The sequence below is a fragment of the Strix aluco genome, chromosome 2 (genome assembly GCF_031877795.1).
Source record: "Strix aluco isolate bStrAlu1 chromosome 2, bStrAlu1.hap1, whole genome shotgun sequence".
In the NCBI taxonomy this organism is placed as follows: Eukaryota; Metazoa; Chordata; class Aves; order Strigiformes; family Strigidae; genus Strix; species Strix aluco.
In genome coordinates, this window is record NC_133932.1 from 114,532,518 (window position 1) to 114,558,028 (window position 25,511).

Here is a 25,511-nt window from a genome sequence, read left to right on the forward strand (position 1 = left end):
ATTGCTGGTGGTTGGGTGAACATACCCATGTGAAGACAAACAGGCTGGCATTTGCTGTAGTAAATGTTTCCTCTGATTCCAGCTAGGGAGGTTGTGCTGGGACAGCCTGCAAGGCCATGCGCCAAGTCCTGCCTCCTCATCTCAGGACAGCTTGAGGTCCCCTGCCAAGGCCTGAGCAACAGTCACATGTGTGTCGTATTGTCATTAACGCTCCTGAGATGTGCGTATTCTGCCACGTTACTGATTTTTCTTCCCTCTCTCACCTTCCTCTCCTCCTGCAGCTGTTATGGCCTTTCTCTTCGACTTGAAAGATCTTGTGGATCTCATGTCCATTGGGACCCTCCTGGCTTACTCCTTGGTGGCAGCCTGCGTGTTAGTACTGAGGTATGGTTGTAGAAATGGCCTCTCTTGTATCACACAGAAATCCACACAGCTATCAGATGCCCTCATAGTTTCCATGGTCTCTGTAAAACTGTGAACATCTCCAGCTATAAGCATATGAAAAACTTGTTTCTCTAAGCTCGTGGGAGATTGTGCTAGTTGGATCTGCAGGGGGGCCCTCTGAACTAACCAAGTTTGATCCTTGGTCCATGCCACTTCTTCTGCTGCAGTCAACCCTGAATACCCTAGGAGAGACGCCAATGAGTAAGGATGAGAGATGGGTGGTCCTGGATGCCTGCATCGTCATCACACTTGTTTCCACTGGGAATACAGTTTCAGTCATTTTACTTTTGAAAGGGGATTCAAGTTAAAGTCTAGCAGCAGAAAAAAAGCTGAGTATGTGTTTGCAGGATCAGTGCCTTAGTGCATGTCTTTTAGGAGTGCTGAGCTCCCATAGCTTCCCTAACATAAGCTGAAAATTGAGTCTCTTCATGCTTGGCACCTCACAGACAACAGCACTCTAGCCATAAGGACTGTATTTTGAAGACCGTGTTACTGAAGAATACCTTTGTGTTCAATGACTTATTCAAAGTCTGGTGGAGGCTTTTTACCTGCTCAGAGCAAGTGCATTGAACTCAGAACTGTCTTGCAGCAGGTGAAGGGCCAGTGCTGTTCTGCAATACCTTTGCTGTGTGCCTGTGCTGTCCACCCTGCCCCTTGAAAATCCCTGATGATTTTCCTTAACCCTCTTATATTTCCTTTGATTTCCCAGTCCCCTCTTCTCCATACAGCCATAAATGGCTTCTTAATTTATTTTTGCAAGCTGTTGTACCCATTGTATGGCATTTTCCCCATCGTAGATTTGCAGAGCCGACAGCCTGTCTTGTAGCAGCCTGAGCAGTGATCTGGCTGCCCTGTTGGCTGCCTGATGAAGTAGCAGTTGCTACAGAAGTCTTGCTGCTAATACCCTGCTGTGGCTGGAGCCAAGGATTTCACTGCATTTCTCAATTTGCAGTGTTTCACAAATGCCCTCATTGCAAACACATTCCCACAGGAGCAATTTTAAGGTGTCTTTCAAAATGGCCCTTGCCTTTAGTGGGGCTTGTAGCTGAGAGTCAAGGGCAAAACCTATAAAAGAGAGCTGAGCCTGGAAGTGTTTTTTCTTTATAGATCCACATGGTTGTGCATCAGGGCCCTGTTGAATGAAGTGCTGCCCACACATGCAACAAAAAAATTACTGTTCTTCCACCTCTTCCTTCCCTATGTGGCAGCAGACAAACTAGCAGAAGAGACAGGGATGGAGGAGGACGGGGCACCAGGAATGTCACTGCGGGTGTGACCAGCAGCTGCTGGGGTGTTATAGCTGCTGAGCTGTTAGCTCAGCCACCTTCTTGCCAAAATGCAAGAGCTGAACTGCCACAGATAACCCGATGGCCTGGTTATGACTGTCTGTCTGTCCGTCCCCCTGCTGCTTCCTTCTCCAGTCCTCACTGGTATTGCTGGATCATGTTTTGGTGACATGGATGGCAGGGTTTATGAAAAAGCACTGTTCAGTTTAAAACACTGACATTAGAACCAAGCTATAGATGACAATAGCTGCTCATGTTATGCTGACATTAGTCCTCAGATTTACCCCTGAAACAGAAGGATGTAGATGTTATGTGTGCCTGTTCTGGTGCTATAGTGATCTGGGGTGCAGCCATGGCTATCTGTGTGGCTTTTAAACAAACAGTACCCTGCACCAAACCAATATGCTCTTTGTTTCATTTCCCTTTTCTAGGTATCAGCCAGAGCAGCCTAATTTAGCATACCAGATGGCTAGGACAACAGAGGAGACAGATAACAATGAGTCTGTGAGCACCAGTGAGTCGCAGACAGGATTTCTGCCGGAGGAAGAGGAGAAATGTTCCCTCAAATCCATACTGTGTCCCCCAAATTCAGACCCTTCCAAATTCTCTGGCTCGGTGGTGAACGTCTCAACCTTCATCATTGGTAAGCGCTGGGCAGTGAGCCAGCTGTTAGGTCCTTGTACCCACTGTAGTGGGAAAGCTTACATCCTGGCTGTAGTTTTGATGAGCTTTTGTAATGGTCAAAACAATTGAAGATCTATAGATTAAATTTATGACTTGAAAATAAATCCACAGAAGGGGTATGTGTGTGTATAAGGGGAAGGGCATATCTCTTACAGTTAGCTTTTTCATGTGTTGCTGTTTTGTTGGCCAAGCTGTCAGATTCTGCTTTGTCTGCTTGTGGTTTTGTGGGGTTTTTTTTCCTGTTCCTAAAAAAGATTCAGTAAGCTTTTGGTGTCTGTTCACAGGTTTCCTTATCGTGGGTAGCTGTATCCTCACTGCCCTTGAGCCAAGCATTCTGATAAAGGCTGTATGGATTATTGCTGCCATCCTTGTTTTCATTGTCAGCTTCATTATATGGAAACAGCCTGAAAGCAAAACCAAGCTCTCCTTTAAGGTGAGTGTCCTGGGAGGTGTAGCTTGAGAAGAGCTGGATGTGGTAGGAGGAGGAAGAGCATGTTGGCCTGTATCAGAAGGGGGGACTTGGCCAAATGGACACGCAGAGAATATAGACATGATGTGAACTTTTCCATGCAGGGCTGCCAGTAGAGCTGATGGTTTGAGCTCTCCAGCTAACATGGCTGTAACGTCTCATAGTCTGCGCTCATTGCATAAAGGAATGCCCTACCAGAGCTGAGCTCAGCCTCTGTGATTTCCTCTTGAGGTCTAACCTCAAATGTCAGTGTAGGTGCTTTGCTGCAAAGTGCAGCATGGCAGAAGAAGCGTTGTGGCAAGCCTGCTGCCTGTCAGTGCCCCGTGGGCAGACGGAGATTTGGCACAGAAAGAGGGGCTGAGGGGGGTTTAGCTGAGAGGTCGGAGGAGGGAATCGGAAGGGGAAGCCGCATGGTCAGATCAGAGGCGACAGTAGAGGACTTGGAAAGAAATGTAAATGGTGCTGGAGTCCAGGAGAAGCTGGAAGGGCAGAACCTGGTGCAGAGGTGTGGCCAGAAGGGAAGGACAGGACAGTGCTTTTGAAAGCAGATGGGTATAGGATATGGAGGAGACAGAGTCCAAAGGAAGAAGGGGTGATTTTGAACGGCCACGTAAGATTTGTGGTTACGGAAGGAGAGAGAACCCAAGAAGCAAGCTTGTGTGTGAGGATCAAAGGGGTACTCGCTAAAAGGCTCTAAGAAAGTGCACTTTTATGTCCTACTTAGTCCCCATGGAGACTAAGACATGACCATTCTCTCTTTAACAGCCTTATGTATGAAGAACTCTGTCATTTTCCTGCCCTGTCCAAGCACACCATCGTTTCTATATTAAACAAATGCTGTGATGGGTTTTTTTCCCCAGTATAATCCTGCAAGTCATGTTTTATCATACTTTGATTTCAGGCTATTTCCCCAATTTATTAAATTAGTTTTGGATTTTAACCCCATCCTCCAAACTGCTCTCATTTTGACTGCTCTTCAATTACAGTTTTTTCAGTAAATTCTCTGATTTTTAATAACTTCATCCATCCAGAGCTGCCCAAGGTAATGTTTGCAGCTTGTCTTGGGGTTATGGTCCCAGAAATAGAAACAGAAATATCCAGGAGCAGAAAACTTAGGAACTGTCATCTAAACTGTATTTTCTGAACTTGCTTCTGAGGAGATCTTTTTGACTTACACTCAGGATATTTTACCTCCTTTTTTTCCCCTCAGCCACTACCCTGTCCAAGGAAAAAAAAATTAGACCTGTCACTGCTAAATCTGTAATGGTGGTTTCTTATCTCCTTGTTGTCCTTTAGACATTTACAACCTGACTGTTGAGTAATTTTTCTCCAAAGTCTTGGGGAATCTAAGGCTGACTGGTTTGTTCCCCAGTTGTTTTTCCGTATTTCTTTTTACTAGGTAATTTGTCTCCCTTCTCCAGTCCTTAGACACCTTATTGGTCTACCAAGAGCTCTGAGACATGCCTATTAATAGTTCAGAGATCACTTCCGCAACCTCTGGGTACATAACTCACCCACCTAGAGAAATTTTATTTGTCTCTACTGACTTGACAAAGCCTAATTTAGAAGAATATTATTCTTCTATTTTCTAATTTGTGTGCCCATCCCCTTTCTCTAATGATGTGAACAGCTGCTCACCATTTTTTGTGAAGCTTAAATCAAGAAGGGCCTACAACTTTTCAGCTTGTTTCTTTTTGTAAATCTTCTTTTTCCTTAGGAGTGAAGTTCACTTTCCTCTTGGTTTCACCATATTCACAAACCTTTCTATTGTTAAAATTTGTCCTTTCTGATTTTGTCTTTACATGTCTGTACTATTTCTTTATATTCAGATTTTTGCATTTTGGCTTTACCATCTCATTCTTCTTTGTATCTCAGATCATTAAGGCATTCTTGGTACAGCTGCACTCATCTCTTACTATATTTCCTGGTTTTCTTCTGCTCTGGGATAAGTTGTTCTGTATTGCTTAATTACCTTGGTACCTGCTGGATGAAGTCCTCAGGCCCCTCCTTTGACATTCTCCTTACCTTTTGGTCTTCAGTAGGTGCCTGTCATGATGCAGTCCTTGGTTTTTCCTCTTCTCTCCGTTGCCCCACAAGTATTTAGTACTGCTGCTAAAATTTGTCTCTTGCCTCCTTCCAGACCACAAAACAAGGACAACCATTCTTAAAACAGGTGAACAACAGTGTTCACACCCCTCTCCCATGGTGGATTGATGTCCTCTGTTTTGGTCTAACCTTGCCTTTTCTCAGACCTGGCAGCTGAAGAGCTGGTAGCAGCCATTGCTTCCTGTTCACAAGGGCTGCAGTGTTCTTGCCTGCCCACTGATCTGCCCTGTGGATGTAATGTATCCCTTTTTCTTTTTCAGGTACCTCTTTTGCCCCTTCTTCCTGTTGTGAGTATTTTTGTGAATGTTTACCTCATGATGCAGCTAGACCTAGGCACATGGATACGGTTTGCAGTCTGGATGCTCATAGGTGAGTTTGAGAGAGTGAAAAAATGTTATGGTCAGAGTTACTAGATTTTGTTAACCATAACTTCATTTTATCATTCCAGGGAGGGATTCTGCACTCTCATCATCCTTGGGCAACCTCGGTGACTTAGCTGAAGCCATTTAGGCAGTGTGTCTCAAGCCTTATTTTAAAATCCAGGGTCATGAAGCCTTTGTGAGGACAAAACAACAACCCATGAACTATCTTAGGGGTCTTGTTGCCAGCAAGAAACCATAGAGTGTTTTTTGTTGGCTGTCCTGGAACTGCAGTCCAGGTGGTGGGGCTTGTGCTTCTGGAGCTGAAGGAGCTGGGCCTGCATCCCAGTATGCTCCCAGTAGCTGTGTGGAGAAGGCTGAATTGCCTGAAATGCTCAGGGAATTTGTTAACAATGAAAACAAGTAAGATTAGCATCCGTTGCAGATGTATTTTACTGAGATGGAGGCTGTAGGCACACAAATGGAGAGAGAAAGCTCTCTGCAGAATGGACTGCAATGAACTCACTGAAAAGCATGAGAAGTTTATTCTGTAATCAGCCCCCTGTTTGGGGCCTGGATAGATCATCTTTTAAAGACTGGTGCCTGTGTTAATGGCTTTTCTCGAAGGAAGGTAGTGGCTGTCCTCTAGAAGGTAGCTGTCAGGATGGCTGGACTTAACCCTGCTGTAACATGTGTCGGTGGGTGTTAGTAGTGGTTTCTGTTTCCTTACAGAGCTAATGGTGTCCTCTCCCCTTGGCTTCTGCAGGCTTTATCATCTACTTTACCTATGGAATATGGCACAGCGTGGAAGCCACCTACGCGGCCTCAGCAGACGCAGAGAGAAACACGGACGCTGGTTCGGACAGCTGTAAATGACTGCATGTTTGGCTTACGGGCAACTGGGGAATGGCTGCAGTGAAGGAAGCTTTGTGGTGGGGATCCTGAACCAGGCTGCATCTGGTTAATCAGTAATGCAGGAGTAAGGAAGTGTAATGTGGGACTCCCCAGCCCTGTTGCTGCAGCTTGTGGTTTGCTTAGTAGCACAGTTAAAAGGGATCACAAGGAAAAAAGCCACACCTCTGGCATACTCCCAGCTAATCTGGGGGCTATGCACTTCCCTTCCTCCCTCTCCTGTTCTTTTTTTTATCCCAGTGTGTAGAAAGAAAACTGCTTCTGTGTGCCAGTTAACCTTAAATGCTGCTATGAAACCAGGCCTCACAAAGGTCTTTCTTTCATTAGCCCCGGGAATTATCTCCCCACAGATACTCTACCTGATGGAACATGGAGCAGATTTTGCAGTGCTACTGTCAGGGTTAGACCCAATCCGTCCTTCACCCAGTGTGAGCTGTGCCCCACGTGTACGCACAAAAAAAGGCTCTTGCCAAACACCGGCTTTCACCTGGTTAAGAAAGCATCTGCACAACTTGCATTCTTTAAAGTATCAGATCAGTTTTTGTTATATTTAATTTTTTTTTCAACTACGTACTCATATTCTTTAAAGCGCACCGCTGCTGTGAAATGCTGGGAGGGTTTGTGATTGCTGCTTGTCAGGTGAATAGTCATTTGCCAGCGTGCAGGTAACACCAGCAGATGTTTCTGCTGACTACATGCTCAGCAGAGGGATTGCCAGGTTTAGTCATAAAACTGTGGTGCAAGTACTTGAATGGCTTGACGAGGTGCTGTCCTACCTCTTCGCCTTGGAAATCACCAGCGGTGTGGCTGCAGTGGTGGGGTGGCCAGCAGAAGTGCTTGTGAGCCCAGCTCTGATGAGTGGGGCCCTATTTCGTTCTCCCCACATCAGCTTTGTGTGCTGGCCGTGTGGTGTTAGCAAAGGATTTGGCCGTGAGACTTTGGTTTGGCATCGGCAGGTGGAGCGCCTTTCTGCCCAACAAAGGGGAAGTACAGGAGGATCTGCAGGGGCTTGAGCTTCCTCTGTGAACAGTGCCTGGCCTCTGCCCTCTGCCCAGGGGAGGGCTGTGGGGGTGTGCAGGGGCTCCTTGGTCCCAGTAGAGCGTGCAGCCCAGAAAACACCGCAAAGCTCTAGGGTCCGACTTGCTGAGAGGAGCTTTCCCTTTGGGACTGGAGATCATCTCCAGAGACTGGCTGTTGTGAAAGTTGGGAAATTTGGAGTTGAGACTAGGGTCTGTGTTTGCTTGGCAATGCCTTGGTTTTGCTGTAAGATTAAATTTTTTTTAAATTCTCTCTAATAGCTTTCCCCAGCCAAATTCACTACCCTAAAAAAGGCTTGTTAAAGCATCATGAGGGTGGGCCATGCCCATGTAATGCCACTGATTTAAATTCATGCTTCAGCTTGTACTGAAAAACAAATCATAAAATCAGAGTGGTTTGGGTTGGAAGTGACCTTTGAAGATCATCTAGTCCAGCCTAGTCCTGTGGCAGGACATCTTTCAAGATCAGGTTGCTCAAAGCCCCATCCATCCTGACCTCAAATGCTTCCAGGGACAGGTCATCCCCAATAGATACTGCAGAAATCCCTTCTCCCAACCTGAGTGGATGCTGTCCTAGGTGTTCTCCACACTACTGCCTCTGAACACCAGACAATCTTTAATCTGTTTGTCAGCATGGCTCTTGCTGATGAAGGGACGGACTCTTGACCCATCGTTCAGATGGAGAACTGAAGAACAGATCCCTGCATGACTTGACCAAGGTCTCACCAGACATCTGGTGCAGCAGAAAGGGGAAACAGACCATCATCTCCCAAGTTACACAGCTGGACTGTGGACTGTCTCTCTCAGGTTTCCAAGAGAGACTTCATAGTCTTTCTGTCCGCTGAGGAGTTTTAATCTTGGCCTCCTTCTATACACTGGGAGGCTCTTTTTGCCAAGGTTGGAATTGGAAGGAGTGAAGGCAACGTGTGCATTGCCTCCCTGGTGCATTTCAAGGGTGCGTTTTGAGTGCAGCTCCTCCCGCAAAATGAAGTCAGGGTCTGCTTCAGTCGCTGGGTCTTGACCACCTGCCAGGTCGCTGCTCCTTGTGCATATACAAAGTCTTACTCAAGCAGAGAGAGAAGAATATCAAAATTAAATGCCACTAGGTTGAGGTCTGTTTTGTTTAAACGCAGGCAAGCTCTACACACTCCACAGCCCAAGAGGCACTGAAGGTGTGGGAGGGGGAGAATATGTAAACTCAGAGGGGAGCAAAGTTTCCCGTTGTACCAAAACATAAGGATGTTTTTCCCTACTTTGGGTACCAGCTTCTGAGCAATTACGACATTCAGCAGTGACCATTTGGGACTGAATTCTGACTGGAAGTGTGTTTCCAAAGAAAAGTATTTAAAAATATGCAGAATTCTTGCTGTATGTATTTTTTTTTTATAAATGTTAACTTATTTTTATTGTCTACTTAAGGATCTGTTCTGGTATTTATATTCCATAACTTCGTTTCAGCTTTTATGGCATATAATAGCAGCACGTAGAAGAAGAGGAAGTCCTGATGGGGGTCATTTTTCTTCAGTTGCCTTTCCTCTGAGAAGGTTCATAGGAAAACCTTTCTGTGTCACCGGATTTGGTATTTAAATGTGCTATTGCCTGTACCAGCCCCAGAGCCACCGCTGCAAATTTGCTAGTGGAGGTGAGGATCCTTAGCCCCATCTCTCCCACTCCTCCATCATGACTTCTTCAACCCATCAGTTCCCTGCTGGCGGGTGCTGCCATCTCTTTGTTACTACTCACCAGATACAAGGAGGTGGAGGGAGCCTGCAGCCCTGCGCAGTGACAGGGAAGCGAAGGTGTCTCCCTGGCTCTCTGTCTACCTGCTTCCCCCGTGTCCAGCTGGACCTGGGGACCTCCTGGCCTCCTCTTGGTGCGACTTGACCCGGGGAGTGGGCTGGTGGGGAGGTGATGAGTTTGACACAGCTGTGTACGCCTGCTCCATCCCCTCCTGACTGCATTCACACCTTGCTTGTACATTTTGTAAGCTAAAAGGCAACATTTGACTGCCTCTAGGACAACATCAAGGACTTTGCTGAATGGGTGTTTTTTTAGGTTGGGTTTTTTTTCTGTCTCCTCTGCCTCCCTGCTGATGTCTGCATGTAACATAGATCAAGCGAGGTATCTTTGAAGACATGCAACTGCTGCTATAACCTTGCTATTGTGGATGATATGCCTTCATTCATTTGAGCTTTTCTTTGTAAATAGTTCAGTTGTTATTTTATTACAAGAATATTTTGTACAGATGCAGAGCATTTTGCTGTATGAAGAGGTGGGAATGGAGACGCGATGCCTTTGTTTGGCGCGATAATAGATCCTTTTTCTGCCAAAGTCGACAGACATAGTAAAAATGGCCTGCCTGATCTTCCAGGGCAGGCTCCAGCCCAAAGGACTGAACTTGTTTCAGCGTGTTTGGTTGCGCCCAGTCTGTTCGCTTGAGAGGAGCCCTTGGGGAAGCTGTTGGAAGGGTCCTACTGACTGCCGGTGCATGGCGGGTGGAGGTGAGCAGCACTGGGGCTGCAGTTTGCAGTTATAGAGCAAATCCAGATACATAGCCAGCCAGCCTTTCTCAATGGAAAATTGCTGTCAAAACAGCTTTTTTTTGTGCAAAAATGACTACCTTTTGCTTATTTGCTTACAACTTTCATTCTTTGAGCACTGAAAATCATTTCCAGATGGGTTTGGCTTCATTTCTCCCTTTTCCTGTCCCTTGGGGTGGAGTTTGCCATCGGTTCGAGCATCGAGCAGCTGTGCTGAGTGTTGGGCAGCTCTGCAGCATGAGAGGCTGCGGGGCTGCCCCCCTGCCCGCCAGCCCCATCTGGGCATCGTGGAGGCTGGTGCGTGCTGCAGGCAAAGCGCTGCTGGTTTGGAGCCGTTTGTGCTTGATCGCGGCAGGGCAGGGGGGCTGTAGGGCACCACGCTGGTGAAAACACTGCTGGTGCTGACACCACGCGTTGCTGTCTGTTGCCAGGGTTTTAGGAGAGTGAAGGTTTAGGTGGCAGTGCTTGCTGTGGACACTCGCCCTTCGTCCATCCCAGATGAAAACAAACTCCTATTCATAGTGTACAGAGGGTGCCTGTCACTGCCTGCTGCCTCCATTCGTACTAACTCAAGAGACCAGAAAGCAATATGATAGTATGTTTATATTTGTAAAATCTGCTTCTTTACTGATTGCATTTTATATACTCATGAATTCCAGTGGAATTTCTTAACTTTCTCCCCCCAGAAAGCTGCGTACAAGTGAGCATTACTGTCTTTTGCCCAAAGGAAGGAAGAGGGACAGACAGGACGTCAGGCTGGAGGGCCTTGCTTTGAAGGGGAGGAGCAAAAGCGGTGCAGGTTTTCATGCAGCCAGCTCCCCTGTGGTCCTTCCCCTGCAGCCTCTCAACACCCTCCCCTTTCAAAGGAAGCCTCTTCCGTCTGGCAGAGAAAGCATCTCTCTTTCTAAACCCTTGGATATCTAAACGCATCCACTGGGCCCGACATGAAGGGCAGGTTCTGTTTCTTCCTTCCCCTTACCAAAAACTTGCACTTGTTTAAGGCTAAATCTATACGTACACAGTGAACCAACACTCTCTGTCCTCACAGCCACCTCCCCGTGAGCCGGCGGGCACGCCAGCATCCCAAAAGTGAGCTGAAGGCCAAGCACCTTGCTGGTGCCATCGGTTGCTGCTGCTTGCCTCATGGTTTATCATTGATTTCCACTTCAGCAGCTATGCCTCCCCCATAAACCCTGCCCTGGGCTGCCTTAACACTCTATGTTATGGTTGCCACTGGGGTCCTGTGGAGTGTCTGACATCCAGCTGGAAACCAGATGATCCTGGAATGTCTCTGCTAGCAAGAGCCAGACCTCGATTTTTCTCAGGGTATTTGCTCCTGGCTCACGCTCTGAGATGTGAGGTTCGTCTGAGACCTGGCAGGCTCCAGGCAGCGAGAGGCACCTCTCCCTCTTGACGTGGCAGGGCAGTGGTCTCGGCAGAGTCACTTGTGGTTTTGGGACAACAGTGGGAAGCAAAGGGTTCCCTTGCAGCATGTTGTGCCTTCCAGCTGTGCTGGGTGCAAGGAGCAGGAACCGCTGGCAGCCCGGAGGCGGTGTGCTAGGAAACCTAGCACGAGTTTGGGTCATGTCAGTAAAGGGATTTTTACTGACTGAAGCCATGGAAGATTATTTTTATTTTTTAATTATTAAGCAAAATGTAAATACATTTCTGTTTTCTGTTTGTGATGGTCTATTTTCCTAATGATTTCTGAGAATTTCTTACAGGCGTGATAAATAGTTTCAATGCTTGTTCTGCAAAGCAAATCTATTTTTTATCTTTTTTTATCTTTGTTTTGGTCTTTGGTTTGATTTTTTTGGTTTGTTTTTTTTACTGAGTTCATGTAGCGATTAAAGCCTTAAGGTTTAAAATGTGAACCTTGCCCCCGGAGCACAGCGTGGGTGTGCGGCTACTTTTTATCCTGGCAACACTGTAAATACTTCTCCCCTGAATGATGCTTTTGGAATTTGAAAATTCACTTGTAATTATGTGGTACAGCATTAAAACGTTTTTCTCAATATCCAAATGAATGATGCCTATTGTTTACCCTCATTTGCAAGCCCCAGTGCCAGGAGGGTAAGTGGCTGCCCAGCTTCAGTCTTTACCTCAGTGGGGTAACCCATAAGGGGGTTTTGCTTTGTTTTCCATTTATTCCAGCTTCTGTGTGCACAGACATACAGAAAACACTGCAGGACACACGGGTTCGTATGCGTCAGCCCATATGTGCGCTGGCGCAAGTATTTATTATCAGGAATATATTACACTTATCTGTACATCATAACTGAAATAATACAAACTCTTCCTGTAATCATTAGCCACATAGTAAACGGGACCACAGAACTCCTGCTGCGTGGGAAACTGTACAGAGGCTCCTCAGTGTGTCCATGGGACACAACCACCATCAGTGCAGAGACGTAAAATACCTGATTTTGCACTTGATAGTTTTTCCTTTCCTCCCCCCTACCCCGCCTGCCACCACCACAAGTCTTTGCCATTGCCGCAGTGGATCTGCTGAGTTAACCCCTCTGTGCCGGCAGCCGCAGGAGGTGCCATCCCAGCAGGGCCAAACGGCGCCTTCCTGCAGGAAAACGGAGCTTTCCTCCAGCTCTCCCAGCAATCTGTGCCGCCTGCTCGCTGCCAGCTCTCCTGCCATCCCCAGCTGTTATCTGCTCCCAGTGCCAGTCTCTGGAGCCCCTTCACAGCAGCAGGTTTTATTGCCGCTGCAGCCTTCTGCATTGAATAAAGATTAACCAAATCAAATGGTTTCTTTTTAAAGACATAGGGGCACTAAAACCTTTTTCTGCTTAGTGCTGGCTGTGTTCCCTCTCCTGCCAAAGGCCACCCTACCCTGGCAAATGGAAAGGCCCCCACAGTGGCCATGGCATTTGGGAAGTCTCCAGCTGCCGGAAAGCAAAAGCTTCCCCTTTGAGCAGGGACGGCCTGGGAGCAAGGGCTAGGGATGTGGCCCCCACACTGCTGGGAATGCCAAGGTGACCTTGCATGGTCACAGCTCCCTGATGAGAGCAGGGGTCACCAGTCTGGCCATGCACTTGGGGGTCTTCAACCCCCGGGAATGGCTGCCCCACTCGGGCTGCTCCCCGAGCAACCTGGGCTTTTGCCTCACACCTACTCTGGCATGCAGAGGCAAGGAGGGCCAGAACAGAGGAAGATCAGGAAAAAGGAATAACCTTTTTTTTGGGGAAAAAAAGTCTATGTTTCTGGGCTTGCACCAGAAGGAATCACCCTCCACACATCTGTAGGGATGAGTTGCTGGGTTCCTTCTGGTCAGGCAAGACTTCCTGCAGCTTTGCTAGCAATCAGGCAGGCCCCAGAGGCCATGCCAAGGAAGAATCCAGTGAGAGGCAGGATTGGGAGGCAAAAATTAGATGGGAAAGGGATTGGCAATCATACCAAATGATGGCGGAGCTGGGATCAGTCCCGGTTTTCCCACCATAAAAGCCCCACTCCCAATTCACTGCTGGAAGCATCTCTTGCATATGAATTTAAACCAACAAAGTGATAAGGAAAGCACCAGAAATAGAGGGAAAGAATGAATAAATTAAAAAAGGATGGACACAACTCTGGTTGTATCATGTCACCCATTTTTAAAAAGGGTAAAAAGGAGAACCCTGGAAACTACCAACAAGTCAGCCTGGCTGATCTGGTGTCCTTCTGTGATGGTGTGACTGCGTTGGTGGATGAGGGATGAGCAACTGATGTCATCTACCTGTTCTGTAAGGCCTTTGATACAGTCTCATACAACATCCTTGTTGCTAAACTGGGGAGATACAGGTTTGATGGATGGGCGTTGGATATGGCATTGGCTGGATGGCTGCATCCAAAGAGTTGTGGTCAACAGCAAAATGTCCAAACAGAGATCAGTAACAAGTGGTGTCCCTCAAGGGTTGGTAGTAGGACTAATATTATTTAATATCTTCATCAACAACATAGTGGGATCAAGAGCACCCTCAGTGAGTTTGCAGGCAGCACCAGGCTGAGAGATGTGGTCGACAGACTGGAGGGAAGGGATGTGCCATCCAGAGGGACCTGGACAAGCTCAAGAAGTGGGCCCATGTGAACCTCATGAAGTTCAACAAGGCCAAGTGCAAGGTCCTGCACATGGGTTGGGGCAACCCCCGGTATCAACACAGACTGGGGGATGAAGAGATTGAGAACAGCCCTGCGGAGAAGGACTTGAGGATACCGTTGGATGAAAAGCTGGGCATGACCTGGCAATGTGCACCTGCAGCCCAGAAAGCCAACCATATCCTGGGCTGCATCAAGAGAAGTGTGGCCAGCAGGTCAAGGGAGGTGATTCTCCCTCTCTAGTCTGCTCTGGTGAAATCCCACCTGGAGTCGTGTGTTCAGCTCTGGAGTCCTCAGCACAGGAAAGACATGGACCTGTTGGAGCGTGTCCAGAGGAGGGCCACAAAAACGGTCAGAGGGATGGAACATCTCTGCTATGGAGAAAGCCTGAGAGAGTTGGGGTTGTTCAACCTGGACAAGAGAAGGCTCTGGGGAGACCTTATTGTGGCCTTCCAGTACATAAAGGGGGCTTCTAAGAAAGATGGAGAGAGACTTTTCATCAGGGCCTGTAGTGACCGGACCAGAGGCAATGGTATTAAACTAAAAGAGGGTGCATTTAGATTGGACACGAGGAAGAAATTCTTTACTGTGAGGGTGGTGAGGTACTGCAACAGGTTGCCCAGAGAAGCTGTGGCTGCCCCCTCCCTGGAAGTGTTCAAGGCCAGGTTGGACGGGGCTTTGAGCAACCTGGTCTAGTGGAAGGTGTCCCTGCCCGTGGCAGGGGGGTTGGACTACATCATCTCTAAAGGTCCCTTCTAATCCAAATCATCCTATGATCCTATGATCTCATTGTGTCAGAGTTGTATTGGTGGGACGAAACATGACAATGCAGTAGGTATTGCAGGTATCTGTGCATTTAGCAAGTATGGAAGTGATTAAAATTGTACTTGGCAAGAAGGGGCTTTGTGTGCGTGTGTGTGCTAGGTATCTATCTTACTTTCAGATTGTACTTGCTGGACACACTAAAATCTAATAATGCATTTCAACAGTAGTAGTTGGTGTGGCATGATCTATTCTAACAAGATGCTCAATTTACTCAGTATCACAGTATCATGCAAAAGCTGCTACAAAAATTTCTCTAAAAAGGAGAAAAAAAATCACCTTTTTCTTTTTTTAATGCTGTGTAACAGGGCACAGGTGCTTTGACAACAATTGAAGCTGTATCTAAGCTGCACTCTGTGAATCCTGAGTACTTCCCAGGAAAGCTGAAGCACATCTCCCATCTGAAGAGTATGTCAGGGCTGTGCAATCCCACCTCTGCTCACACAGGGTGTGCCGGTGCCACCGCACACCTGGGTAGGAGAGCTGCCCTCCCCGCAATGCTCCCACACCCCAGGGGTTCACTGCACATACCGCCTCCCACTTACTTCGACCCTAGTGCATGCAGGCTCTTTGCCCCAAGCTGGATAGAAAAGCATCCCACAGATCTTTTTTTTTTTTTTTTTTTTTAAATTATGCTCAGGGATATTTTTTTTCTTGCTAGAGGTTTCCACAAGGGCCCTGCAGCCTGTCCCACCCCAGCCACTCCTTGGCCCCGCCACCACCTCGGGTAGGGAGGCAATCCCAAGCCTGGGTGAATTTTTTTGCTTCTAGGCAGGGAAGTTAAAGGTAGTTTAGCCACTCTTTTCCATGAATCTTAAAAGTGCTCTGTAACTTTGGGTAAGCTTTAGCAATGTGAAATAATATATATGTGTGGATGGAAAGAAATTCTGACCTCATTTGCGCCCATTTAGTCCACTGTGCTCTATTTGGTGTTTCAGAGCCCTAACAGGTGCCTGGTATCTCATTCTAATACTGGAAATCTCTTGGCCAGCAAAGGTCAAGGATGAACAACTTATTTTCTCCTTCTTGCTTATGGGACTTGAAATAAATCAAAATGGACAGGAACCCACAACCAGAGATTTTGATTGTATCCAAACCAGGACAAGGTAAAACAAGATAAGATCTAACTAGGATTTAAAGTCACAAAAATTGAAACACGTTAACCAGTAATCTCTATCGAATTTGCTAAAACCCTCAGGTTTGTCATCACTAGCCTATCTCCACTTACCATATCGATGCTAAGAATTAAAAAGCAGTGAATGGTATGCGTATCTTATCTGATGTTCAATGCAAAGGTGATGGTTTCGAAGGCAGTACTGTCTCAGAACTTCAAAGTCGCTGGTGTTCATGTTACATAGAGTACCACTTGGTGGTCGTTTGGAAGGCGCTTCTACTTCTGTGTAACTTTTTTCTAGGTTGGGTATAAATATTCTTGGGAGGCTAAACAGAAATGCATTTTGTTTAGATACAAGTCTTAGGCACGAGTTAGAAAAATGCTGACTGTAATGAAAATATATCAGCACTTAGTAGTATCCAATAATATAAAAAATGCAATTCAGAACATCTTCAACTACATATATATGTGTGTGCATCTATAAATAGGTATAAAGGTACAATACGTACATGTATATAAACACAGACACATATACAGAAATATTCACAACTTGAACTGTATTTGTAACTAACCTGAAATACTGCAGCAAAAGTTCATTCTGATGAACCATTAATATAGTATATTCCAACTTTTGGCTCTAACCATAGTTAAAATGTTAACACATCAAACTAAACGTTTTGCTATCCTAACTTTCTGCTGTCCTAGCTTTTTGCTATCTTTTTTGCTACCCTAATCAACGTGTCAGAACCAAGAGCTTCTATATGGGGACTATAAGAGTACCCTGCCTAGTGTAAAGCTATGCAGCTACTGAGCATGCTTGCAGTTGCGAACCCTGGGCGCCTGTTGATGGTAATACTTCCTTGGATGGTAACATTTAGCAGATTGGAAATGCATAAAAGGCAGGGGACCTTCAGCGCGCTGGTGCCGAATCATCGCCTCAAGGTCCTGACTTTTGCTGGAGAGGAGTTCCCTGATGAGCAGCGATAAAAAGGAGTGGATGATGTGGCTGGGAGTTTCACTGGACTCACAGCATCTCCCTCCTGCAGCTTCCAGAGGAGCTCTTCATTAGTCCTGCTCAGCTTCTTCTTCTCCTCCACTTCTTTCTCAACATATTCTTGAAGATTAGCATTCTCCTCTGACAGTTGCCTGGAGAGGGAAGCAGGACAACATGTAAGGCACACCAGTGTGAAGATGGTGGCATTAACGCAGCCAGTGCTGCACAAGGGGCAGGGTCAGGCAGGATGCCGAGCACCTCCTTTTCATCCCATCCCATCCACCTGCCCCTAGGGCTGCAACTGAGCTGCCCCAGCTGGGCCATAGCTGTCCCCAGGTATCTTCATTGCTGGAGAAGTCCCAACTGCCCCTCAAAGTCTGACTCTGCCTCCGGATGTGCCTGCATCTTTGCTCTAGACCTCTCGGAGGCAGCTCTGCTGCCAAAGCTTAGATGAGATGAGCCCCAGCCTTCTTCCATGGCCTCGTGCAACTGTCAGCATCATGCACAGCATGCAAAGGTGTCAAGGACTTTATGTGGTGATCATGTACTCCATACACTTCAGAAATGGCCATTTTCCCATACAGACAACTGAGTAAAAATTGGAAATTCCTCAAAGAAAAATTTAGCATATTTGTTTATCTGCATATTTGAAAGTAGCTAAAATGTAAGGCTGCAGTGCGCTGCAAGAACAGGATTCTCTGCTCATGGACAGAGGGGTTGGAGAGGATAACTGGAAATTGAGGCTGAGATAAAGCGCAGGTGCACACTCACCCTCCCCCAGCACTGGCCTTCCCTGGGAGGGCCTGGGTTTGTGAGCGGGGTGGGAGCGAAGAGAACCCCGTCAGTCCCCGTGGTGGGCAGCGGGACTGCAGAGCACACCAGCTCCATGCCAGTCCCACACTCACTCCCAGCCTTGGCCAGTGGTGTCTGGGGAGGACTTCAGAGCTGGCCCCAGATACTCAGCTTGGGGATGTAGGTAGGCACGGTGGTTTCAGACGTCCTCATCAGTATTTGCTTGTGGCTGCACTGGTTTTGGCCCCGTGAGAGCTACCATGCAATGAGGCTGATCGGGGGCTATCTCCCCTCATTCAGCACATGGAGGAAGCAGGTGCCCAGCATGGGGTTGTGGCCTCTGTGCAACCTGTTCACTGGCGCAGAAGTTTCTACCTGGGAATGTGCCCATTAACCTCCATGGAGCCAAACCCACGCCTCAGATGCTGAGTCCAGAGCCCTGGGTCAGCACGCACTTGTGCTCCCGGCACATGTGACCCCTTGGCCAGGGCTTCTGTTCCTGCACCAAGAAGACAAGGGGCTTCAGAGATCAACCCAACGTAGTTTGCCCCAGCAGTGGCACCCCTGCAGATAACCATAAGTGGCACAAAGTGCAGGTGGGGTCCTTAAATCCCACTTTCTCCCTGGCTCCAATGCCTGGCTCCAGCCACCTTTTCCCAGAGATGCTTGCAATGCTGCCTCATTTTTTTCCAGAGCAGCACAACAGCTAAGAGCCGTCCCCAGATAGTCCTGGGTTTTCTGATTGAGGACGAAAATCCAAAGTCCCAACTGTGTGGACAGTTGTAACTCTCACCCTTGTTTTTCAACCCTGCCACCAAAGCTGTGCCATGAATGAGAGAGCATTTGTGGAGTGGCAGACAAAGAGAAAAGAGCTGAGAGAGAGAGCACTTGCATCCCTGACTCTTCCAGTCAGCTGCTACTGCATACAAAGGGAAAGGAGCCTGCATTCTCCATGCTCCCCATTTTAGCTGATGTCCTGATGCAGGATGCAGCTCAGCTTTGAGGGCTTCCCTCTCCTCTGTATGGAGGCTATGGGTCCTTCTCCAGTTCCCTCCTAACAAACCCTCCATTCCTGACTGCAACACCAGGGAAACTTCACCAGCAAGGACCAGAGAGGTGTTTTCCCCAGAATGCTCTATAACCTGATGGCTTTTTGGGAGGTGGGGTATGGAAATCTCCTATGGGCACCACAACCTCAGTGAGTCTGCTTTCATCTAACCAGGTGACTGGTTTTAAAAGAAATGGGGAAGTTCAGGCAGACCGTGGGACTTGACAGAGATGTGTTTTGAGCATGTGCTGGCAACACCACCATCCCTGAGGAAGCATGCAGGAACACCTGGCTTCTGCAAGCCCCATTACGCTTGGGCAGGAGCCAGGTTGTGATGTGATCAGCCTGGGGCAGCTCTGGGCATGTACCTAACCTGATTTACAGGCAACTTAGTATTTTATAGAAATGAACAGGGAGGCACCTAACCTCCCCCATAGGTATTTCCAGGCTTCAGCAGCAGCCGGGTATGGATTTTGGATGCACACATGAAATTCTGCACACCACCTTTTCTGGGTATAGCCTGAAGTCCATAGCAGATGTCATGGACTGATAGTCCACTCCCACTCCCTGAAAGTTTTGAACCATGAAGCAGTGGCTAGCAGAGTCAAAGGATTAAAAGACACAAGTTGGCAGAAGTTTTCAGAAAGCTGCTTGCCTGGTAGAAGAGGAAAATCCTATTCACAGTCCCATTGGGGAACTAGCTGTGGCATGAGCTCATGGTCTAACAGGCACGAGAAAGTCCACATGGGAGCTCACCCTGAAGAAATAACTCCATAGGAAACCTCTTATTACGTATGGAATTACTTTTGCAGTGTCTAACAAGACAGGCCATAAAAATTATACACAAAGACCCACTACATCCTTTCCCAGCCAGCATCTGCTGAGAAAACAAAAAAGCACATGCCTTCCCTGCCTTTGTGTGTGACCGGCTGGTAAAGCTCATCTGGGTGTTGGGAACAGGCTAGTCACACCAGCATGGTGAAGGGGTCAGCTCCCTCCTCTACTAAAGGCACTGCTTGGACAGGAGGCAAGCCCACAGCCTATCAGCATGTGTCAGCCTCCTTTACATTGGAGGCTTAATGCTGCTTGCTGGAGGTACTGTAGAATGCACGGTATCAGTGTCCTCTGGAGTCTCTCATACAACAGACTTTGCGTCACTAATGCACACTGCAATTCGCTGGCAGAGGCAGGCTGTAAGTTATATGCATGATCTGCAGGCAAGTAGAGAGATGTTTGAGCAGAAACAAGCCTTTCAGCCAAGTGCCTGTGAACATGCCATGCGGCATGTGGACACGACTTCCAGAGAGACCTCCTTTGACACATGATGGAGAAAGGAGCTGCTACTTGTTGAGCTGCTTATTTAGCATCATGCACATTGTGCTGGGAATTTACACTGTGTCACCTGATGGATGCGACTGGACACAGGCAGAGCCAGTTTCATGCCACCTGGAGACAGAGGCAGCTTGCACAGCCAGCAGTGCTGGCATCCTTCAGCAAAGCCTCTGCCTTCAGCTCAGTGAACCTGTATCTGCCTCTGCTGCACCACGGGAAGGCAGATGGACAGATGTAGCATCACTGCTTATACACAGATGCCCATTCAGCCCCTCCTCATCGTTCAGGCAGAAAAAGGAAGAGAGGCAATGTCAGAGCAAATGTGTTCTCACTATGTAAGTTGGTACCTTGAGATAAGTGTTCCAATCTTAGACCTAACCCATCTAGGGAAACCTTTATCCCCGGCACTGCAGACTTATGTTCAACATGTTCCTCTGCCAGCCTCCTGACAATTTAAGCAGCTGTAACAAATCACAGCCATAAAACCACAGAGGTCTGCAGGGGCACAATGACATGATAGGGATGCCGGGGGAAGGTGCTTGAGTTGTGCCTCTCCCAGAAGGCCCAGAGGTCAGTAGGTGCCTGGGCTATGCCAGTAGAGAGCAGACACCCTCCTGGTCATCTTCGTCTCTAGGGTGCTGGAAACTACCATTCCTCAAACATCCCCAGTCCAAAGGACCAAAAAAATGCTGGTTGATTGGGAGGGAGAATCCGAGGTGTTGGGAAATCAGATGGTTTATTCAAGTGCGTGGGGAAGTCCCAGCAGAGGCTCTGTGGAGCTCCTGTGTCCAATGATAGTGCATGATCTACCTGCAAAACTCTTCTCTCTTCCTTTGTACCTGCCCTTGGCTATGATTGGTAATATTTCTGTGGTGCACCCCTCAGCCCCCCAGAATGCCTCTGGGACCCCCCTCCCGGCCATGCTGCAAAGGCTGGCTTTGCTCTGGCTCCCATCCCTCCTGTTCCACTCCCTCCTCTCCCTGCTGCTGGGCTGCTGCAGCCGCATGGGCACCCAAACTGCAAATCAGCAGAAATAGCTCTAATCCATGCTGTTCCTCAGCAAGGGCAGCTCCCTGAGCTCATTCACGCTGCACTTCCCAGGCAGTGCCAGTACAACAGAAATGAGCAGTCGGGGTGACTACTGCTGCCAGGAAAACACACGTTCTAATAACTTCGACTTTAAAGCCCTGGCTGACACCATCCCTATAGCTGTCCCCCTAGCTGTCCCCAAACTGTTAGTGTTGACAATGACTGTCCTCTAAGTAGACTTTCCAGGCTGACCTCAAATTCAGAATTTCCCCCAAAAGATGTTCTTCGAAACCAGTACCTACATAGTTACAGGCAAGAAGCAAAGCGCTGCAGCCGGATGCTGGCAGGGAGTGGAGGGTGCCATTCGCCCAGCCAGAGACAGGTAGCTGCAATGCAGAGACACCAAGAACCAAACCAGGCACCCTGGCTGATGCCACAGGCATGGAGAGAGACTGCCACTTCCAGACCACAACTCATCCATCCAGCCCAAAAGCAGGCATCTTAAACTGGTCTGGTGAGACAGACCTTAAAAATTTCTGGTTTTCCTCCCTGTTGGAAGTGTGGGAAATGCAGAACAGTGAAAAAACTGCAAAACACGCATTTCTTTAACACATGGTGCTCAGAACAAACACAGGACGGGATTTCTTTAACACATGGTGCTCAGAACAAACACAGGACGGGATGGAGATCCAGTGATTTGTGTCGCCATGGCACCAAGGAGGAATGCGAAGCGAGATGGAGGCTGTGTGGTCCCATTCTTCCACTTTTCTCAAGGAACATTTGACATGACTATGCAGATTTATCTCCTGCTCTTCCCCTTCTCTCAAGGACTGTTTTGCAGTACTCTGCAGACCTTATCCCTCATTCTTCCTCTTTTCCCACAAAAACAGTGCACAACTTGCACCAAGGAATGTGCTGTGTCGTTACTCAAGACACAATGGCTTGACCACAGTCCCACCCACTCACACATATATACTTGGATAAATACTACCCAAAGTTTGTATCTAACTCAGAGGGACAATAATCTGATACCAAATTGGAAGGACAGATTGACAGGTTTGTGCTCCTCGCGCCTCCCAGAAGGGATGCCTTTTGGTAAGATTTGGGCCCTCGGCTATGCTGAGTGATTACCTGGGAAATAAGTGTGTGTGATTGCAATCGGTTTTTTGTGTGTAGTGCTATAGAGCCAACCTGCAGTTTGTGCATTTATTGTAGGCAATCTCAAAGAATCTGTAGATGTTGCATAAGAACAAACCGTACTATTCATGAACCTGACTGCTTCTCTTGAATGCAACCAGACCTACAGCATATGGGCTGTTCATGCATCTGGTGTCAGGCCTATAGTTAAGGCCATAACTGGCATACCTATTAAGAGATAAGTCCAGCCGCCCCTAGCCCCTCTAAGCTCTGAGGACTGGCTAGAACGCAAGGGGATTCATCTCTTACCAAATTGATTCATTACCTTAAATACAACACTCCCCAAGCACAGAAAGGCTGTAGACATCCACCTCACAGTGACATGTGTGTCACAGGTATTTACAATCAGATGAGAAGAAACACAATCCTCACTCCAATCTGAATGTTAGTACAAGAAATGCTGCCTTTTTAAAATATCTGCACGCAGGAGACAATTTTAAAAGACTGAATCATTAATAAAGGAGACACTAGAAAGACAAAAACTAACATTAAATCGGAGATGAGATGCTGAAGCTTTAGAAGCTCAGCTAAAAAATAAATTGCATTTTAGCCCAATGGCATCATTTCAAGTTCAGCTCTAGCATCTCTCCCTGGTAACCCTTCTGCCTGGCTCCAGCTGCGGTTTCTTGCCTTAGAGCAGACTATAAACTGGGGCAGGGACTGTCCTACCCTTCTCTATTTCTATACCACCTCACACAAGGAGCCTTATCACCCTTGTCAAGCTGTGACAAAGGTGCAAACAAACAGTGCAGATGAAAAAAACCCACCAAAGGATGACCTGACCTGGGTGACAGTGTCATCGTTAGGATGTCTCTCCTGAAATTGCCCCATTTCCCATCCTCGCTACCCACTGACTAATGGGTCTCAGGGCACTGACACTGAGACCAGAAGCCATTAGGCACTTTGCTCTCAGCAGCATGTCGAAATCATGGAAACGAACAGATATGTGATCTCTCTTATTTTACAATATGCAAATCCCGATATAAAAAGGTTTTTTTAACAAAACAAGCAGATCAGGGCATCAATACACTTTCAGGAGGAAATAAGTTTTTCCCCTTCTGAAATAAGTGTCGGCCTTGGGCAGTTAAGATATGCAGTCTCCTTTCAAGCTCAGACAGATTGCAAATATAAGCACAAACCTTGTTATGACAGTATTTTGCTCAATCCTGGCTCTGAGTTCTTCATTCTGCTGTTGCAGCATGGTGATTTTTTCTTCCAGCTTTAAATTTTTTTCAGCCTGCAATGAAAGAAGGTTTGTTAAGGCTGAAGAAAGCCCAACACCTGATCCAAGAGAATTTGGTTTTTGTCTTTATTTGTCCCTAGAGCAACTTCTAAAATTTGAGGGTAGATGGAGGTGGTCATCGTGACTGCAGCTGAGACTTAGAGGTCTGACTCACACCACATCACACTGGTGAAGTAAGTGAGGTCATCAGCAGAGCACTGAGCAGAGGCAGAGCTGAACTAGGCCTCACTTCTAACTGAGGAGGAGGAGGGTCTTAGTCTTGTCCAGCACAAGTAAAACATCTTCCTCAGTGGTGCCCCCACAACTTTTATCCCTCGGGAGCCAGCATTGTCAGCAGTTGTTCTTGGACAGGCAGCTGGTGGCCCAGCATGGAAAGGGCACTGCGGTGTAAGTCATCAGTCTAGTGATGAAGGAGGAGTGCAAGATGGTGTGATGTGCAACATCCAGCTCAACTAACCTCATAGAACATAAATGTCTGACATCCAACCTCTAGGATTATGATTCCCCAGTTATGGGAAGGAAAGATTTACCCACCAGGGCAGATTACACCCAGTAGCAGCCTTAGACTGCTGCTGCATTCACATGAGGTGGGCTGCCCTTTGGAGACACTGCTCTGCACTGCTGACAGTGCTGGCTTAACTGACAGGATTAAACTAGACATTTAACTTTAAGCTACAATTAAGTGAAATGAATACTATCCCAAGCATAGGTAGCTTTTACTCAGGACAGTTCAAGGACAGAGTTTGAGGGTGTCAATAGCAGTATATTAAAACATCAGTGAGATGTTTATAGGCATGTACCACAGCCTCAGCTGCCCTGTTTTTCCCAAGTTTTGAATTTGACTTACTTTATCGCCTTAGTTCTTGGTTTTCCAGCAGTTTGAATTTTGCTGAATTCAACACTTTTGGAAGAAAACAAGATATCACAGGGTAACTTTATCTCTGTGTGAGCTCAGTTATTGAATTTCCCAACCTTTTATAAAGAAACAAAATACTGTGCACTGGAGTTAGCAATAACTCACACTTTATGGCGGAGGCATCAGTTTAGTGCAGTGTTTTCCAGTTACCACAGGTAACCATAAAGGATACTCCTGATTCTCAGATATTCTGGCCTATCCCAGTATATTTTGTTAGAGCAGAACAAGGGTTCTGGCCCAGTTTTGAAATGCTCTGAGAGAGGAATCACTGTCATGGGCACCCTCTCTATTTTCTCAGTAGTTTTAATAAGTAGTAGTTATGCCAACATGAAGCATGGGAGAAGACCTGTGCATTGCCTTCCCTCTCCACTGCAACCCTCACCCTATACCAGTCCTCTCCTGCCACCTTTATTTCCAGTCTCCCTTTCAGCAGACAAGGAGATGAGCCTGACCCTGTATCTGAAATGCCCTCCTGCTCCCTTATGAGGCACCCCATCTTTCAGAGCATTTGAAGATGCCTTGTAGAAGCTCTTGGTACTTATAAAGGTAGATCTTTAAACAGAGAGCAGTTGTGCCTTTGCACCACAGTAGACCCAGTGTTTTACTGTGACAAAGGGCAGGAGCAGGACTGTGTGCTCATTTGTGGTTAATTAGCAAAAGCAGCTAAATGACCAGGAACTATGTAGGCTGTTGTTTGGGATTTTTTTTTCAGTATAACACTACAGTGTATGTTTTCAGATGCTGGCTTAGCTCCAGGAGCAGTGTGTTGGAAGGAGCACAGTTAACAAGCCTCAGTTGTAGAGGCACTTTTCTCTACATCCACTTACTCAAGCATCTGCTCAGCAAAATAATAATCAGAGTTCTCAAATTTCCCTGTAAATGGAAACAAATCTTGCTGAATGCTGTGCTTGAACCAGCTGTCCTGGCTCCCAGCTGAGGTAGTGCCTCATCCTGTCACCAGACTATACATTCACTGTCACTGGAGGTTATGCCTTACAAAATTAATCCCCTTTCCAATAAAAAATGTAATTGATGGTGAATTTGGGAGCTCTTTGTGAGGGACCCCCACAAGCAAAGGATGACAAAACAGCATAGGCTGTAGAA

The 25,511-nt window shown here is 47.2% G+C and overlaps 2 protein-coding genes across 15 annotated transcripts in view; one reads left to right on the forward strand and one right to left on the reverse strand.

Annotated features, from left to right (window-relative positions):
• The window catches only part of SLC7A1 (solute carrier family 7 member 1), a 47,869-nt gene extending 36,015 nt beyond the window's left edge, over positions 1-11,854 (forward strand). For 6 of the 8 annotated variants that reach the window (XM_074815901.1, XM_074815905.1, XM_074815904.1 and 3 more), the window contains 6 exons: positions 282-384; positions 2,162-2,373; positions 2,699-2,847; positions 5,250-5,358; positions 6,115-6,216; positions 8,431-11,854. In XM_074815901.1, the coding sequence (XP_074672002.1) occupies positions 282-384; positions 2,162-2,373; positions 2,699-2,847; positions 5,250-5,358; positions 6,115-6,216; positions 8,431-8,534 (779 nt within the window). In that variant the 3' untranslated portion in view covers positions 8,535-11,854. The remainder of the gene's footprint in view (positions 1-281; positions 385-2,161; positions 2,374-2,698; positions 2,848-5,249; positions 5,359-6,114; positions 6,217-8,430) is intronic. The other 2 variants (XR_012622092.1, XM_074815908.1) reach the window with 2 other exon arrangements.
• A 182-nt stretch (positions 11,855-12,036) lies between these two features.
• The window catches only part of MTUS2 (microtubule associated scaffold protein 2), a 317,585-nt gene continuing 304,110 nt past the window's right edge, over positions 12,037-25,511 (reverse strand). For 6 of the 7 annotated variants that reach the window (XM_074815895.1, XM_074815894.1, XM_074815896.1 and 3 more), the window contains 2 exons: positions 23,388-23,485; positions 12,037-17,002 (listed from right to left, as the gene is read on the reverse strand). In XM_074815895.1, coding sequence (XP_074671996.1) covers positions 16,786-17,002; positions 23,388-23,485 — 315 coding nt within the window. In that variant the 3' untranslated portion in view covers positions 12,037-16,785. The remainder of the gene's footprint in view (positions 17,003-23,387; positions 23,486-25,511) is intronic. The other variant, XM_074815897.1, reaches the window with a different exon arrangement.